Raw genomic sequence first — 15,028 nt, 5'->3', positions numbered from 1 at the left:
AACATCCGGGTTCCCGCCTGACCTTCCTCCCGTGAGCCTCAGCGGCGCCTCCGACCCTTCCCGGCTTCCCCCGCGGCGGCGCACAGCAGCAGCGGCAAGATGGCGCAGCCGCCGGGTGAGTGCGGCGGGCCGCCAAGGTGACCGCGGCTCCCTCCCTTCCCCTCTCCCCTCTGACCGGGCTGTGTCTCTCTCTGTGCCGCAGTTCCCCTCAAGGACATGAAGCTGCTGGACGTGAAGCTGGGCCAGCTGCCCACCTGGCTGGCCATGAGAGACTTCACCCCCGGCGGCATCGTGGGGGCCGTGCGAAGAGGTGAGGCGGGCTGAGGGGGGCCCGCGGCGGGGCTGCCCGCCCTGCGGAAACAGCTCCACACCCCTCGGCCGGCGAGGAGCTGGAAGGTGTGAATCCCTTCTCCTGCCGGAGCTGGGCAGATCAGTGCACAAGCATCTGTGGCTGCTGGAGGGTGCTGGCTGCGGCGGGGGGATCCGGCGGTGCAGGGGGTGCCTCGGCGATTTTTGCTTTCCTGAAACAGTGCCTCCTGTAGCACCTTGTTCTCCCGTCTGTGAATTTGTTTCTCGTATGGGCTTTATCTGCCAGAGGTTTGTTTTCAGTATTCCTTCTTGTATAAAGAGGAAATACGGTGACCTGACTCCTGAAGCTAATTGCTGAAAATCTTGAGGTTTTCCAACGTCACAAGTAAATTAAAAAAAAAAATGCAATTGATCCCTAAAGATGATAAGAAAGTACACAGGGCTTTTATAGATTGCTTGGCAAAAGTTCTGACTGATGTCCTTTGCTATAGATACAGATATGGCATTCAGGTAGATTTAAACACAAAGTATCAAATGCAAAGCATCTACATAACATATATACACTGGTATGAAAGAATTAGAAAATTCCAAAGCAGCTTGAGCTCATGAAAGTCACAATAATGTTTAGGGAAAAATGAGAAATGGCTTTTTTTTTTTTCCTTTTTTTTTAAGGCTTAGGGCTATTAACTTGAGTTCTCCTGGCTTAACTAACACACAGGTTGCCTTCTCTCAGACTTGCTTCTGAGACCCTCAGATGTTTCATTAGAAACAATTTCCTGAAGTTCTGTGAAACCAGGCTGCTTCTTTCTGACACAGAAAAATATGCAACTCATCTGGCTGCTATGAAAACTTTTCTCCTACACAGGTTACGACAGATACTACAATAAATATATCAATGTCAGGAAAGGGGGCCTCGGTGGTATCTCCATGGTGCTTGCTGGTTATGTTGTTGTCAGCTACATCTGGAGCTACAGTCACCTGAGTAAGTAAAAGCAGTATGGCTGGATGTGTATAGTGCAGCTTGGAAGATTGCTTGGGGCAATAAAAACAATTAATCAGCTGCTGCTTTTAGAAATAAAATGAAAGACTGTGCTAACCACTTCTGCTTGGATCCAGGACTATGGGCAAGCGGACTTCTAGCTATAGAGAACTTGAACGCTTTTAGTAAGTTAGCAGATGGCCAGTATTTTCTTGGTAATGAAGAAAGCATAGATCTTGTTGCCTGTCTGACCTGACAGTACTTAGAAACTACACGCTCAGATTTTTTGAGAGTGCTTTCTTTTCTGTAATTTCAGGTGTGGTGGGGTTTTTTTTGTGACTTCAGTAAAATTAACTTGCTTTACTTTGAATGATGCAGAGCACGACCGCCACAGGAAGTACCACTGAAGCGTGAAGGTGCAGCTCTTGAACAGACTTGGCTACTGGAACAGTTACCCTGACAGAAGACATCAGAACTATTCATATTAAAATCTGTACTATTATGACCAATAATAAAGTGCATACACTTTAAACTTACTGAGCTGACACTCTCATAACTGACTTGGTAATTGTACTGTGCAAGTGCGTTTGTCTTCTTAGACAAGGGTAAATTCAGAGGTGTTTGGGAACGCATCTGCTACTTGGGTTGCATTATGAACTGGGGAAACTATGACAATTGATTCCTATTTGATAAAAGTAAAAAGCATTGGATTGCTTCTTAATGGCCATTATGTACAGGTTGGAGAACTAGCTGAAAGGATATAATATTTTGATTTGAAAGAACAGTATCTGAGCTTTAAGAGGCTTGTTGCTGTGGCCATGTGTTTCTGATTCTCATTACTAAAAGAAGCTGGAAGGTTATTCTGAATGCGTATAAACTTAAAAGACCTTTAATGTAACAAAGGTCCGTGAAGTTAAAATAACAGAAAACTTCGCTTCTTAACTTAAATGCAGTGGTGAGAAGTTTAACAGGAGACACTATGTGCATAACTGCAGCTTAACGGAGCACCTGTGGGTTTGGCCCCAGCCGACGACCCCCCGTGCGCCCCTCGGCAAGTGCATCCTGCCGTCACAGCACGACCTGGGATGCTGGGAACTGCATCCAGAACCTGCAGTATCCTTTCCTGAATAGGAGGGAGAATGAAGACCACTTCTTATGGGACATGAAGAATCTCAAGAGCTTCAGTGGTAAGAGGAAGGCTTTCAGTTTTGGAAAACGTCTGTTCAGGTAGTGAAGACCATAAACGCCTTAGCCAGACACCGAAGCGTTGCAGTTCCCTTTCCATGCGCCTAGTTACACACAGCTAATGCATCTCGCAGCTTGGCCGCTGTTCAGCCTTGGGGGCACAAGAAGTGTCTGATGGTCTGTCATACTACAGTCACTTAGGCTTGAAACTCCTATTTTGACTGACTCCGACTCTCCACGGTGAAATAACCGCAGTCATTCAAACCAACATAGGCTCCGGTCACTTCCCTTAATCTAGTCATACTACCTTGTTCTTAAAAAAAGATAAATTCACAGCCAGCTTTTTCCATCAGTACATTTCAATAAAAACAAAGTATAAAGGCAGTCAGCGAATGAGAGATGGGTTAGAATCAATAAGGCTCATACTGTAGGTGCAATTTTTTTTTAATTCACATTTTATCATTGGCCCTTTTGAAATAGTCTTCTCACAAAATGACTGGGTTTTGGCTTGCAAAAATTGCTTTCAGAAGAATGCTCTACCACTTTTAAAAGCAGTGTTCCATAAGAATACACATCTCCACTTCTTGGTCGTCTCTAGGCTATGGAAATACCTGCTCAGTGCGAGCTGGACGATGGGGCGCCGAGACAAGGCTCTTCTATTCCTACTCTTCAAGCCGTGTTCATTTCCCTCCTTGCTTTTTGCAAATGAAAAATAAGCACAGACGCGGTTTTCCTACAATCCCTGTTCCTCATTGTTTGGCTAACCACAGAGATGCCAATTTATTCTCCCCTTGATTGGTTCTCACCCAGAAGATTAATTTCTAACCTTCAGTAAAGCAAGAAGCACAGAAACAAAGCAAGTGGATGAGAATTTTACAGCCTGATGTACGTGATGCGTTAAGTCAGCCACCAGGACAAGCTTACCGACTACAACAGGCTGGACCTGGGAACACGACTTTGCTTTTAAGAGCTACAGGACAGCAGAATCCCTGCTTCCTCACTGAAGGGAAGGCATTTCAAGTATTAGTTTTCCCAGTCAGTCTTCCTGCTTCCACAGGGAGGGCTGAAACGCTGCAGGTTCTCCAAAGAGAAGTGGCAGAAGGAAAACACTTTAAAGAAACACTGGCATAAGATGCGTTTACGTAGAGCGCTGCACCGGTGAGGGGTTTGCATATCTATTGGCTTTTAGATCTACCTTTCAGCAGGGCTCAATGAAAATAGGCGGAGGCCAAAATCTATTTTAAAAAGGTTAAAACATAAAAAAAACTTGTGGACAATTACAAAAACGTTGCTTAGCAGCAGCCAGCCTCTGACCAGTTCTTTCAGTAATGGCATTAAAAAACAACCTGATTAATAGTTCAAGACATAGTGCTAGGCAGAAACCTTTTCTCAGTGTTAATAGCTCCCTTGCACTCTTCGTTCTGCTCTTTCATTGTCCACTGAGAAAGGCCAGATGTCCTTTGGTGCATCTGTTGGCATAATGACCTTTTTCACCACACTAAAAGAGAAAGAGAGAGGAGTTATTACACAGTTACAGCTCTTCTCCTCTAGCTGCCGTTATTAAGGTAGCCGGCAACTGTTCTGATTTGGAAGCTTCTCCGCATATGGAAGATGCGGCATTTAGCAGGTGAAGTGAAACATGATGTCACAAGGGACATGATTTATGGGCTATTTCTATGCCTTGGAGCAAAAGCTGCTTCTGTGCTGGAAACAACCTGATGCCATGTTATGATAACACACTACAAAGGAGAGAGCTCTCAGCACACCGCTACAAACAGCAAAGGGCTATAACACACAAGGAGAATTTCAATTTTGAGGCTTCCAAGACTACTCCATCTGATGTGCACTACATCAGAGATACATGGGGACTCTCCTGATCGGCTATCCTGAATTAGATGGAGAAAAGTGCATCTGAACAAGAGATTCATGACTTTGCACCTTGAAGCTATTCAAGTCCAGAGAATGCCAGTATCTGATGCTACAGCATTCTCCAGATATGCAATTTACTTGCAGCTAAAATAATAAGCAGCTATTAAAGGTTTTCAGTGAAATGGATTCAGCTACTTAATATCCCTGTCCAATCATAATAATTTTTACCCAAACAAGCACAGAAGTTGGCATATACAACGATGTAACTGTCCAAGCTGATGGGACAGGAAGATTCTTTGCCCTTTTCTGGTGGCTAGGGCTGGGGCTTTTGTGGAAAAATAACCAGAGATGGATCCTCAATTGTGTCAAATTTTACTGGTGCTCTTCAGCGAGCAACCAAGGTAAATAGCTCATTCCTTGGTTTGACAGTGACGGTGTGCATTTACAGCTGAAATACTGAACAGTCTTTGCATGTTCAATTTCTGTTACTTGCAAGGACCTTCCATGTTCACAGGGGAGAAGAAAAATCTTTCTACAATCACCAAGTATAAGCAAATTAACTTTGAGACAAAACTGTACATGAAATGTACAGTTCATCAGTTTCCTTTAACTGCCATTGTGGTAGGGCTTCCTGTTTATTAGCAAACGAGCAAAGTCTGTCCTACAGCAGCCTTAATTGTCACAGCAAGGCCGTGAGCTGGCAAACCAGCGACCTGGAGGCCTCAGAACTCAACGCTAATTCCCACAGCTCTACCCATGCGCAAAACGCAGTGTCTGGTGAGCGGAGCGCCCATTTCGGGAACCTGTTCACACTGTGAAAAAACCTTTTGCAGGACCAACACCCCTCACCACAACAGTCCGTTCCTTTGCCCGTGACAAGCAACCAGCCGCAAAGCAGCATGACGTAGTCCAGGTGACATGCACTCTGTACTTCTTAAATCTAGCACCCTCTGCTTTCTCTCCTCCTCCCTGCCCCCTGAATTACCTTGTAGCAGGTGACCTGCTCCAACGGCCGGGGTCCTCTGTTCCCAGTGTTGTTATTTTGAGACTGCATGACTCCGATGACTTGGGGGGTCCTCTGTTGGTTAGGAGAAGAGTTCTGACTCGTTAAGTGCATCGAGGATAAAGACCTTTATGGTTGTTATTTTGTTAAGAAGGGAAAAGAGCACCCCATATATCAAATGATCAATTTTCCTCCAAATCTGTGTGTGGGTGCTCTGCCAGCTGGAGCACCACACAGAAGAAATCAAGCACCGAGGCTTACAAAGCCCAGTGATCCTGCTTTTCTCTGGAAAGCAGATTTAGAGAGTAGGTTTAGGCTGCTAAAATATCATTGCCATCACTGAGAGATGTCACGCAGATTACAAAAACTGGCAGACTGCTGCACAACCACGTATGATGTGCTTCTATGTAATGTGGGAGTGTTCTGTGACTAGAACTCCATGTAAAGTTGGAGCAATTGTAGGGCTTTCATCACTACAACGGCGCTCAGGGTTGCTCACTGCTTAATTCTGGCATAGCACCCTCCCTGCCAGGCAGTGCCCCAAGCAACAGAACGGCCACTGCTGGCCTCTGAGCTGGAGGACAGTACTAATGACTGAAAAGGTTAACGAAGGCGAGGGGAGAAACAAAACAAAGCAAAACACCACAGTCCCAGGATGAAGGCAGCAGCAGTCCATTGTGATTAGATGGTGGACATTAGAGGGCTGGGAGGAGGAGAGAGAAGGGACAGTGCTTTGCGGTTTATTAGGATTTGAGAATTGTAATTAAGACCTGTTGTAAAACAGGAAAGGTTTTCCCTCATTCAGTGAGTATTTCTCCAAGGCTTTCCAGTGAGCCAGATCCAAGAGCCCAGGTATCCAGTTCTGACCACTAGACAATATACCCGCTTTTAACGCACGGTAGGAAATGTTTCGAGGGTGGGTGCGTAGGGGAGGCAGGGGAATTGTGTACCTTTTGCTGTGTTTGTGTCGGCTGAGGCAGTGGCGGTTGCTCTGTGGTTCCCATTGGCAGTTCAAACCGAGGGCTGGTTTAGATGGAAACAAGAAAATTGATTCTCAAATCATATGCCAACATTTTACCATCAGCTCAGTCAAGTAACTCCAAAAAGCGAAACAAACATTCAGTCAATTAAATCTGGCTTACAGGAAACAGCCCTCCCCACTTCTCTTTGCATTCTGATGCTCAGGAATTACGTATACAAAAATGACAATTCAGTATGTAGAATATCCCTCTACCTGTGAAGTCTTCTGGAATATAAACCCACTGCACTGATGGCATCTGATCACCACTCCAGAGTCTTACTGGTAACTCCCTGAAGAGGCCCTGCCCCATATCCTCAAATCGGTACAACAAACTAAACGTTGGCCGAATCTCCAGAGCCACTGGGAAGCACTGGAGCACCCCCATTGACATACACCGGAATGCACGGGAAACACAAGATTACAGGACAAGCCTGGAAGCATACTCACTGCATGAATTTACAGGTAGGCCCCTCTGGACAGAATCCTACTAGGTAATTCACACAAATCACTCTTCGAGTGTGTCGGTGCCTGCAGAGGGGACCTGCAACACAAAGCTCAGCAGTTCACGTTCCACATATACGTACCCGAGCACTCAGCAGTAGCAGGTAGACAAGCAGATCATGCAAAGAAAGAATAGCAACACCCTACCCTTGATTTATAGCCACAGAAGCAGCAACTGTGCGACATACATACCATGTTTACAGAAGCCTCTGTCATACCAGGGACAGTCTTTGATCTTAGACTCCGGGTCAATGTGCAAGAATGGACATTCTTTGTTACTGCATTCCCCTGTACCAAAGGCAAACACACTTCTTAGTCAATTGTGCAGGTTCGAGATCAAGTGAATCCCAAAACATTACCTGGATCATGTAGGTCCCACAAAGCTGTTACCAACATTTATAAGTTCAGGCACAACAGTCTTACTGCCTGCCTTAACCTGGATGAAGAACACCAAGGACTCACCCCTGGTGAGTCAAGTTCTACCAGACTGGATTATTTATGTGTGCTTTTAAAAACAATGCGGAAACTAAATTTGAAAGAGCAGTCATGATAACAAAACCCAAACATTTAGTGCACCAGAAGTGTGGAGAAACTACAAATTGCGCACTAACCTCAATCCAAGGAAACCTACAAGACTGTAAGTTTCTGACAGCAAGTTGCCTCATTATGTCCAGATCTCCAGAGCTGGAAAGCAAGTGCATAAAAGTTTTGCACCCCCATACCCTCTGCTACTCATCAACTCCCCAAAATAAGAGTCATGCAAAGACCAACTGCTCATCCTATTCATCTCATACCCAAAACAGAACATAAGGCATAAAACCCAGTAAAAACTTGAACTTCCCCCCTCTTCCCCCAAGGGACAAGCTCTTGAGAGAGAAGACATCTACAATACGTCACAAATTTAGGGGAATAAGGTGAAGGACTAAGCAGGTCTGAAAAAGTACAATCTAACAATAGCATCAGACACAGAAGAACTGTAATGCTCTGAAGACGGATGACAGGGATGTACCAGGATCCTCTTCACCAGACTCCCACGCCAGCAAGGAATGCTCAGTAGGAGCTACAATGCCCCTTACCAAATTTGGAGTAGAAGTAACACTCGGGCATCTTGGTCATGTCGTACTCGTGCAGAAACTCGCACTGGTCTCCCTTTTTGCACAGTCCTCGTAGCCAGTGTTTGCAAACAACTGTCTTTTCCCCACTGATGTGTCGGAATGGGCACATGCCTCCTACAGAAGGATGGGACAAGGAGAAGGGAAAAAAAAGAACAATTAAAATCTGCAGCACACGAAAGCACAGGATGACAGCAACACCTCGTTTCCCCCTACAAGAAGGGTTTCAGAAGACATCGCTTTTTCTTCTGAATTTAGCCTTTAGTGGTAACGGCAAAACAGGGAGTTCCAGACAAGTCTGATGTTAACCTCTAACGAGCTAAGCAACGTAGTCTCCAGCTCTTAATCCTAGCAACCACGAACCACAGTAACTAATACAGGCACATCCACAGCAAGGTCTGCTTGTGGTAAGTTCAAGCCTTCCTTTACCAGTAGCTTTGCTTATTCACCTCCCAACTTCTTAAAAAATACCATTATTTCACAATTACTGCAGTTATTCCAACATCCTTCAGTTTTATTCTCTACCTAGGTTATCCCCTCATCTTCACAAAAAAACCAAGAGTATTGCAGACAGCACTAGAAAATCTAGTTTCCCCCCTCCACCCCCATGAGTATAACTGTATTGGAAATATTACTTGCCTTTTCCACATGCCGCCTTTAAAAAAAATTCACAGACAGCTGCGCCTGATTCTGTGGAGAGAACAAAGAAACATAATTAATTTTAAAAAAGTTTAGAAGTTTTAACAACTTTTAAAATATTTCCTTCCCCAGAAAGACAACCTGGTCCTCAACATCAAAAGAAAAGCAGCGTTTTGGTTTGGGGAATTTACTTTCCCAACTAAGTTCTTTGTTCAAGTCTGGCCCTCACAAATATCTGGATTCTTCTTGGGGGACTCCAAGGGGAATTTGCAGAGGTTTGGTGGTGCTTGTTTTGCTTTTCAGATATTTAGGTTTTATTGACTGGGTTTTCCTCTGCTGTTAAGTCAATCATGTCAGCGAACCTTGTATTTACAGTTCTGGCAACAACAGTCTCATATTTTTTGACCAGAACAGCCTGAAACAACCATTAGTGTGTTATCCCTTGCTAATCCTGACCATCAGGTATCACAACATTCAACAAAATGAAAACACAAGTTTAGTAGCCTGGCCAGAAAATTTCAGCAAACTACGAGTCTCCCAACACTACCCGTGTCAGATTATCAGACTGAAGGAAAAGGTTTAGAGACCAGGCCACAGATATACCTAAAGATGAAGTCTCCCTGCCATCAAAATGCCTCATCTATCAAAACGGAATGGAAAAAAAAAATAAAGTACAGTGCAGGAAAGTGATGTTTATTCACGGTAACGCCTCAACTTTCATTTTCCAGCCTGGCGGGGTACTAACTACAGCTTTCGCTAAGTAGGAAAGAAAAACGTCCGGATTGAGACAGAAGTCTCACAGAGAAAGCAGGAGTTGAGGGGATCTGAGGGTAAGACCTGAGCAAGGCGCTCAGATCCCCGGAAACCTCCCACCCCCGCCCCCCGCCAAGCCGGGCCCCAGCCCCGCGGACAGCCCCGGGGACAGGGGCCAAGGGCCGGCCTGGAGCACCCCGGGGAGGAGAGAGCCGCGCAGCGCCCGGTGCCCGCACGCACTGTCCATGCCGGGGAAGGGCAACGGCTGCGCCCCCAGCTGCTGCTCCACGGCCAGTTCCAGGTCGAACTTGATGTGGTCCACGCTGGCGATGAGCTCCTGCATGGTGGCGGCTGGGGGGCGGCGGCAGCGGGAAGGAAGGGGGGGTATGGTGGCGGTGGTGGCAGCGGGCGGGCGGGCCCGGGCAGGCCCGGCCCGCCCCGCTCCGCTCCGCGCCGGCAGCGCCTGAGGAGAGGGGAGGCGGCGGCGGCAGCACCTCGCCGCCCCGCGCCGCCCGCCCGCGGAATGCCGGGAGCAACCTCTGACCCCGCCGCCCAGCGGCCAGCGCGCGCGCGCACACAGCCTCCGCCAATCAGAGCGCGTCGGTCCGCACCGGTCCCGCCCCTTCCGGCCGCGCAGGCGCCGCGGCTGAGGTGAGCGGAGCGGGCGCGGGGCAGTTCCCCGCTCCGCCGCCCTCCCGGTGGCCGCGGGCACGGCATGAGGGCCGCGCGGCTCCTGGCCTCGCCGTGCCGGTGGGCCTCCTCCGCTCTCCCGCGGGGGCGGTGGGCAGCCCCCGAGCAGCCCGGGAAGGCGCCGCGCCTGCTCCCGCCCGCAGGCCGGGGGCCGCTGCCGGGCTGGAGGCCGTTCAGCTCGTCACGGGCGTCCTGCGAGCTGCCCGGTAGCGGCCTGAGAGAGACCGACGCTGGCAGCTGCGCTGGGGCTGCCGGGGAGGAGGAGGAGGATGAAGGCGTGGAGTTCGGGACGCTGTCTGATAAATTTTCTTCCAGAAAATATTACCACAAAACCACATCACGCTTTCAGGATTTAAAGCTTCAAGAAGAGGGAGAGGAAGAACGGGAAAGAAAACCTCGACGCGGCCCTAAGAACACCCCGTACTGGTACTTCTTAAAATGCAAGGCCCTCATCAAGGATGACAAGGTTTGTTCCCAGCTCTTCACTTATTTGGTTTTTAATAGCGTTGATGAAAGATGGAACTCTGCAACTCTGTCCCATCTGTATCGTCTTAGTATCTTTACAGAAAGAAGTAAAATAAGGATTTGTGAGGAATCCCATGCTCTGTAGGACTTCTACCACAACCTGCCCACAGCTGCGTATATTAATATCCATTGTAATTGATTCTGTTGCTGCCTCATCATGGATTTTCCTCTTCCCTGTAGCTGGCAGAGGCTCTGGAGCTGTTTGAGGTGCAGATGCTGAAGGAAGAGCGTGTGCGGCCAGAAGAAAGCAATTACACTGTTCTAATTGGTGGCTGTGGCAGGGTTGGCTACGTGAAGAAGGCGTTCAGGCTCTACAATGATGTAGGTTTACGTTCCCTCTCAAACCTTCATCAGGTTTTCTAAGCTAAAACTGTTTCAAGTATTTGGTCACGTTACTTTGTCTCCAAAATGCCTCTGAGTTAGTGTTTGCATCTTCTTAGCCTGAAACTCTTAAAAACAAGTTATGAAATTCTGGAAGTCCTTTCCTAAAAAGCCAGTTCCGATTCTTCTCCTCTTCCCTCAGATGAAAAAACGAGGCTTAACTCCCACCGTGGCCACTTACACCGCCCTGTTCAACGCCTGTGCCGAATCGCCGTGGAAAGACTCAGGCCTGCAGAGTGCTCTCAAATTACGGCAGCAGCTAAAGAGCAAAAATGAAGAGCTGAACCTGATCACCTACCACGCGCTGCTGAAGGTCTGTGCCCTGTGCTCAGATCTCAGGATGTGCTTTGATGTGCTGAAGGTAAAGACATGACGTTTCTTGTATTAAGTGTAGTCTGCTCTGGTTAAAGCTCCTGAAGTTGCCATATTGCACAGGCTTTTTTATTTCACTTCCAGCAGAGGTGATTACAGATCACGTGTTTGTATTTCATTGATCCTTGGTCTCCAACAATAAAATCATCTTGGTACATACCAAACATTAAGTCCATAAAAAGGCAAAAAACCAGCCTTAAACAGAGGTTGGCTTTACACTCTGGTCAGTTGTGTTTTGTGGGGTTCGCAGCTACTGTGCCTGCCTCCATCCCTCATTTTGAAGACGCATAAACTGATACCTAGTTCCTTTTAAAGCTCTTACAGCAGCTCTTCTCAGAAGGGCCAGTCTGGGAGTAGCTAAAAGGATTGCTGTTCCTGCCCTCAAATTCCTTGTAGCTCCCATCAGGGAGAAGCTAGGATCTGTGTGCAGGCGTTCCAGGGCTCTTTTTCTCTTGGAGTGATCGTTCTGCTCGCAGCACTGGGAGCTCACCCTCTGCTTTGTTGCTGCTGTATGCCCAGAAGACAACAGCGGTATATGAGCTTCACAGCCAGCCGGGACAGGCTGTTTGGGTAGCTGGGATGTTTAATGTTTTCTCTGCTCTTTTAGGAAATTGTGCATAAGGGCCATGTTCTCACAGCCGAGACCTTCAGCTTCCTTCTCATGAGCTGCATAAAGGACAGCGAAAATGGCTTCCGATACGCCTTACAGGTTTGTCTTCATATACTACCTGGGGAGGAAAAAGTGCTTCTGTATTGTAACTCGCCACTTGAATGCGCAGAAGGCAGCAGGTTGCTCAGAGCTGATGAAACAGGAGGAGGTCAGCTCCTCCTAGGGGAAGTTCTGTAAACCAGGCCTCCGTCAGGAGGCCTCGTACCCTGGCAAACTGCCCCGGATGATCCCGGAGGACTGTACAAGCTCGAGGTGGCTGTTCACTGCCCGGTGGCATCTCACCTCGTCATGCTGTAAACTTGCTCCTTTTCTGCAAGTAGATACCGTAACAGCGGGCAGGTAGATACGCTTACGATCTGCTAGAAATGCTCCTGTTATTTAATATCGCGTACATCTGGTGTTCACCCTCCTGTTTTCAGGTTTGGAAACAAATGACTAAACTTGGAATAAAGGCCGATAGCCACACTTACAATTTGATGCTGCGTGCTGCGAGAGACTGTGGAATAGGCGATCCTGTCGTGGCTTCTGGCCTCCTGCTCAGACCCACCCATGAGACCTCGCAGCTAAAGCTTGCACCCGGGAGGCAGAAGGAAAAGGTGAAAAATCAGAAGAAGAAGGGATCAGAGAGTGCAGCTGCTGTCCAGCTGGATGTGGAAGCTATGGAAAAGCAATTATTTCATGAGAGTTCGGTGCAGCCTGAAGAACTGATCCGGCAACAAAATAAAGACGCGAATCGGGCTGAAACAGAACCAGCTGCTCTCGAGAGCCCCAGCGTAGCTCACGGCAGGACTGGAGCGTTGATGAGGAGAGGCCAGAACGAGATGGAGCAGGAACAAGCACACCTAAGCCAGAAGCTGCGTTTCTGCAACCTGCCCAACTTGCTGGATTCCAGGATGCCCGATGCAGCCGTGGTTTCCTTGGGGACAGTGACCACACCGTCCGATAGACTGGCTTTGATGGGGGACGTGGAGGGCTTCTTGAATAAAATGAAAGAGGACAATGCAGAACCCAGCATTAAAACATTTACGTTACTGGCTGAGCTGGTGAAACCCCAAAGCCCCTCGGAGTCCTCTTTGCTGGTGCTCCTAGATGAGCATAAAGTGAAAGTAGATGTGACCTTCTTTAACACTTTAATAAGGAAGAAAAGTAAACAGGGAGACCTAGAAGGAGCAAAGGTGAGGAAAAACTCAGAATCAGCCCTGTCACCATCTCCTTGTCTCGGGTCTCTGGTGTTACCTGTGTTTCGCTGTGAGACCTGTTTCTCTATCGGCAATAGAAACCAAGAATCTCACACTGTTTTCCACAAACCAGCGCTCAGGTTAACTTCTAAGTAGTTGTGGGTTCTGTTCCAGCACCTTCAGCTCTCTGGAGAGCTAGAGTGAGACTTTTTGGAAACTGATGTCAACACTTGTATCTTGCAGAGCGTGCTGCCAGCTCTAGTGAAGAGGGGACTGTCGCCTAACCTCCAGACGTTTTGTAACTTGGCAATTGCTTGCCACCAAGAAAAGGATGGACTGCAGTTACTCTCAGATTTGAAGGTAATAAACTCGCTGCTTGGGGTTCGAGCTGCAGGAGGAGGCCAACTGAAGCGTTAATGCTTCTAAAAAGAGCTGCTGAGGTTTCCGTGGTGAGTGGTTGTGTTCTCACTCCAAAACCACACAACCCTAGAGCGGGTGCCGGCTCAGGTGGTCTGTCCTGTACCTGCGCTGGGGTAGGAGAGGGCTCACGGGAAGGGGGGTGCTGGCACTGTAGATGCCGCTACACAGGTTCCAGAGCGAGAGCCTCACTCCTTGCGTATGAAGTGCCTGTGTGCCTCTTCCTTCTACAAGCCCTGCGCTAGTCGGCAGATAAATGAGTTTAACTGTAGCGTTTCTTGTTTCTAGAGGTCTGGAATAACTCCCAACAAGCATATCTACAGCACCCTCATTGCCGCCGCGGTGCGGCAGCTGGATTACAGGTACCTCACAGAGATCCTGCGAGACATGAGGAATAACCAGGTGCCTCCCAATGAGGTTATCATACGCCAGCTGGAGTTCGCAGCACAGTACCCTCCGAAATTTGACAGGGTAAGTAGCCACGACCGGTCAGAGTGCGAAGGCATCACGAAGGACACCAACAAGCAGGGGAAACGTAGATGTCTGCCCAAGCCTTTTTCCTTCGGCTTTGTCTGATCTGGCTGACAATTACTTGATAGCCGTTTCTTTAGTAGGAGCTTGTAGCTATTGCGTGCTGGTATTGAAGTGAGCTCTCTTCTAATAGAAACTTGTTTTGTTGGAATTCTGTTTGCAGTATAAGTCAAAGAACCCATACCTGGAGAAAATTGATGGTTTCCGCGGCTACTACTATCGGTGGTTAAAAGTAATGGCAGGAGAGGAGACCCCTCACCCCTGGGAAAAATACAGAACAGCGAAACGTGCGGTAGATGACGATAAGGAAGAGGCTGTGCTGGAGCAGCCGGGGCAGAAGTAGCAGCGAGCAGGACGCTGAAGTCCTGCATCTTCCTTGTGCTGGAAGAACTTGGAACTTGCTCCCTTAAACCGTCTTGTAGTAAAGCTGCTTCGTATGTCCATGAACTTCGTATTTCTTGCGATAATGACATAATAAAAGACTTGTCCTTTGTTTTAAGGAGAAGCAAATACATTTTCAGGGAATTTCCTTAAACTGCAGAGGATTAGACAGGCTGTGGTTTAACAAGCCCTGTGCTAAACAAGGGAGAAGCAAAATCAGATTTAAGAGTGGTTTAGCTTAGTGCTAGTTTTGTCTCTTTCCTGTGTTGTGTGTGTATCTGGGCACTTAACGTGTGACCTGTAAGTCTCTATAGACTGCTGGCATTCCTGAGCGGATCTATGTGCTAATTCCAGGTTATAGACCTGAGCAAAGAGTTCCAGTGAAATTTAGCTTCATTCTACACAAGATCAGGGAAGAGCTTAAATCACAACTGGAGTTTTGAGAACTGTATTATTTCCTTTCCACACCGCGTTTTAAATTCCATTATTTAAGAAAAAGGGAAAAAGCTAGG

The 15,028-nt window shown here is 47.7% G+C and overlaps 3 protein-coding genes across 3 annotated transcripts; 2 read left to right on the top strand and 1 right to left on the bottom strand.

Moving 5' to 3' along the window:
* Positions 1-18: 18 nt before the first annotated feature.
* Positions 19-1,824, top strand: ATP5MF (ATP synthase membrane subunit f). The gene is made up of 4 exons (XM_075165384.1): positions 19-115; positions 203-310; positions 1,175-1,291; positions 1,667-1,824. The coding sequence occupies exons 1-4, from the start codon at positions 100-102 to the stop codon at positions 1,693-1,695; spliced, it is 270 nt and encodes an 89-aa protein (XP_075021485.1). The 5' UTR covers positions 19-99; the 3' UTR covers positions 1,696-1,824.
* A 1,075-nt stretch (positions 1,825-2,899) lies between these two features.
* On the bottom strand, positions 2,900-9,890 carry CPSF4 (cleavage and polyadenylation specific factor 4). Its single transcript, XM_075165379.1, has 8 exons — positions 9,612-9,890; positions 8,619-8,669; positions 7,944-8,096; positions 7,060-7,155; positions 6,814-6,907; positions 6,296-6,368; positions 5,328-5,420; positions 2,900-3,971 (listed from the first exon to the last, which is right to left on the bottom strand). Exons 1-8 carry the CDS (start codon positions 9,712-9,714, stop codon positions 3,903-3,905), a joined length of 732 nt encoding a protein of 243 aa, XP_075021480.1. The 5' UTR covers positions 9,715-9,890; the 3' UTR covers positions 2,900-3,902.
* Positions 9,891-10,000: 110 nt separating this feature from the next.
* On the top strand, positions 10,001-14,645 carry PTCD1 (pentatricopeptide repeat domain 1). The gene is made up of 8 exons (XM_075165378.1): positions 10,001-10,527; positions 10,767-10,907; positions 11,110-11,328; positions 11,947-12,048; positions 12,429-13,184; positions 13,431-13,547; positions 13,893-14,075; positions 14,299-14,645. The coding sequence occupies exons 1-8, from the start codon at positions 10,087-10,089 to the stop codon at positions 14,476-14,478; spliced, it is 2,139 nt and encodes a 712-aa protein (XP_075021479.1). The 5' UTR covers positions 10,001-10,086; the 3' UTR covers positions 14,479-14,645.
* Positions 14,646-15,028: the final 383 nt, after the last annotated feature.

The sequence above is a fragment of the Calonectris borealis genome, chromosome 16 (assembly GCF_964195595.1).
Source record: "Calonectris borealis chromosome 16, bCalBor7.hap1.2, whole genome shotgun sequence".
NCBI classification, from domain to species: Eukaryota; Metazoa; Chordata; class Aves; order Procellariiformes; family Procellariidae; genus Calonectris; species Calonectris borealis.
The sequence above is the reverse complement of the archived record's forward strand: the minus strand, read 5'-3'. Positions and strand labels throughout refer to the sequence as shown.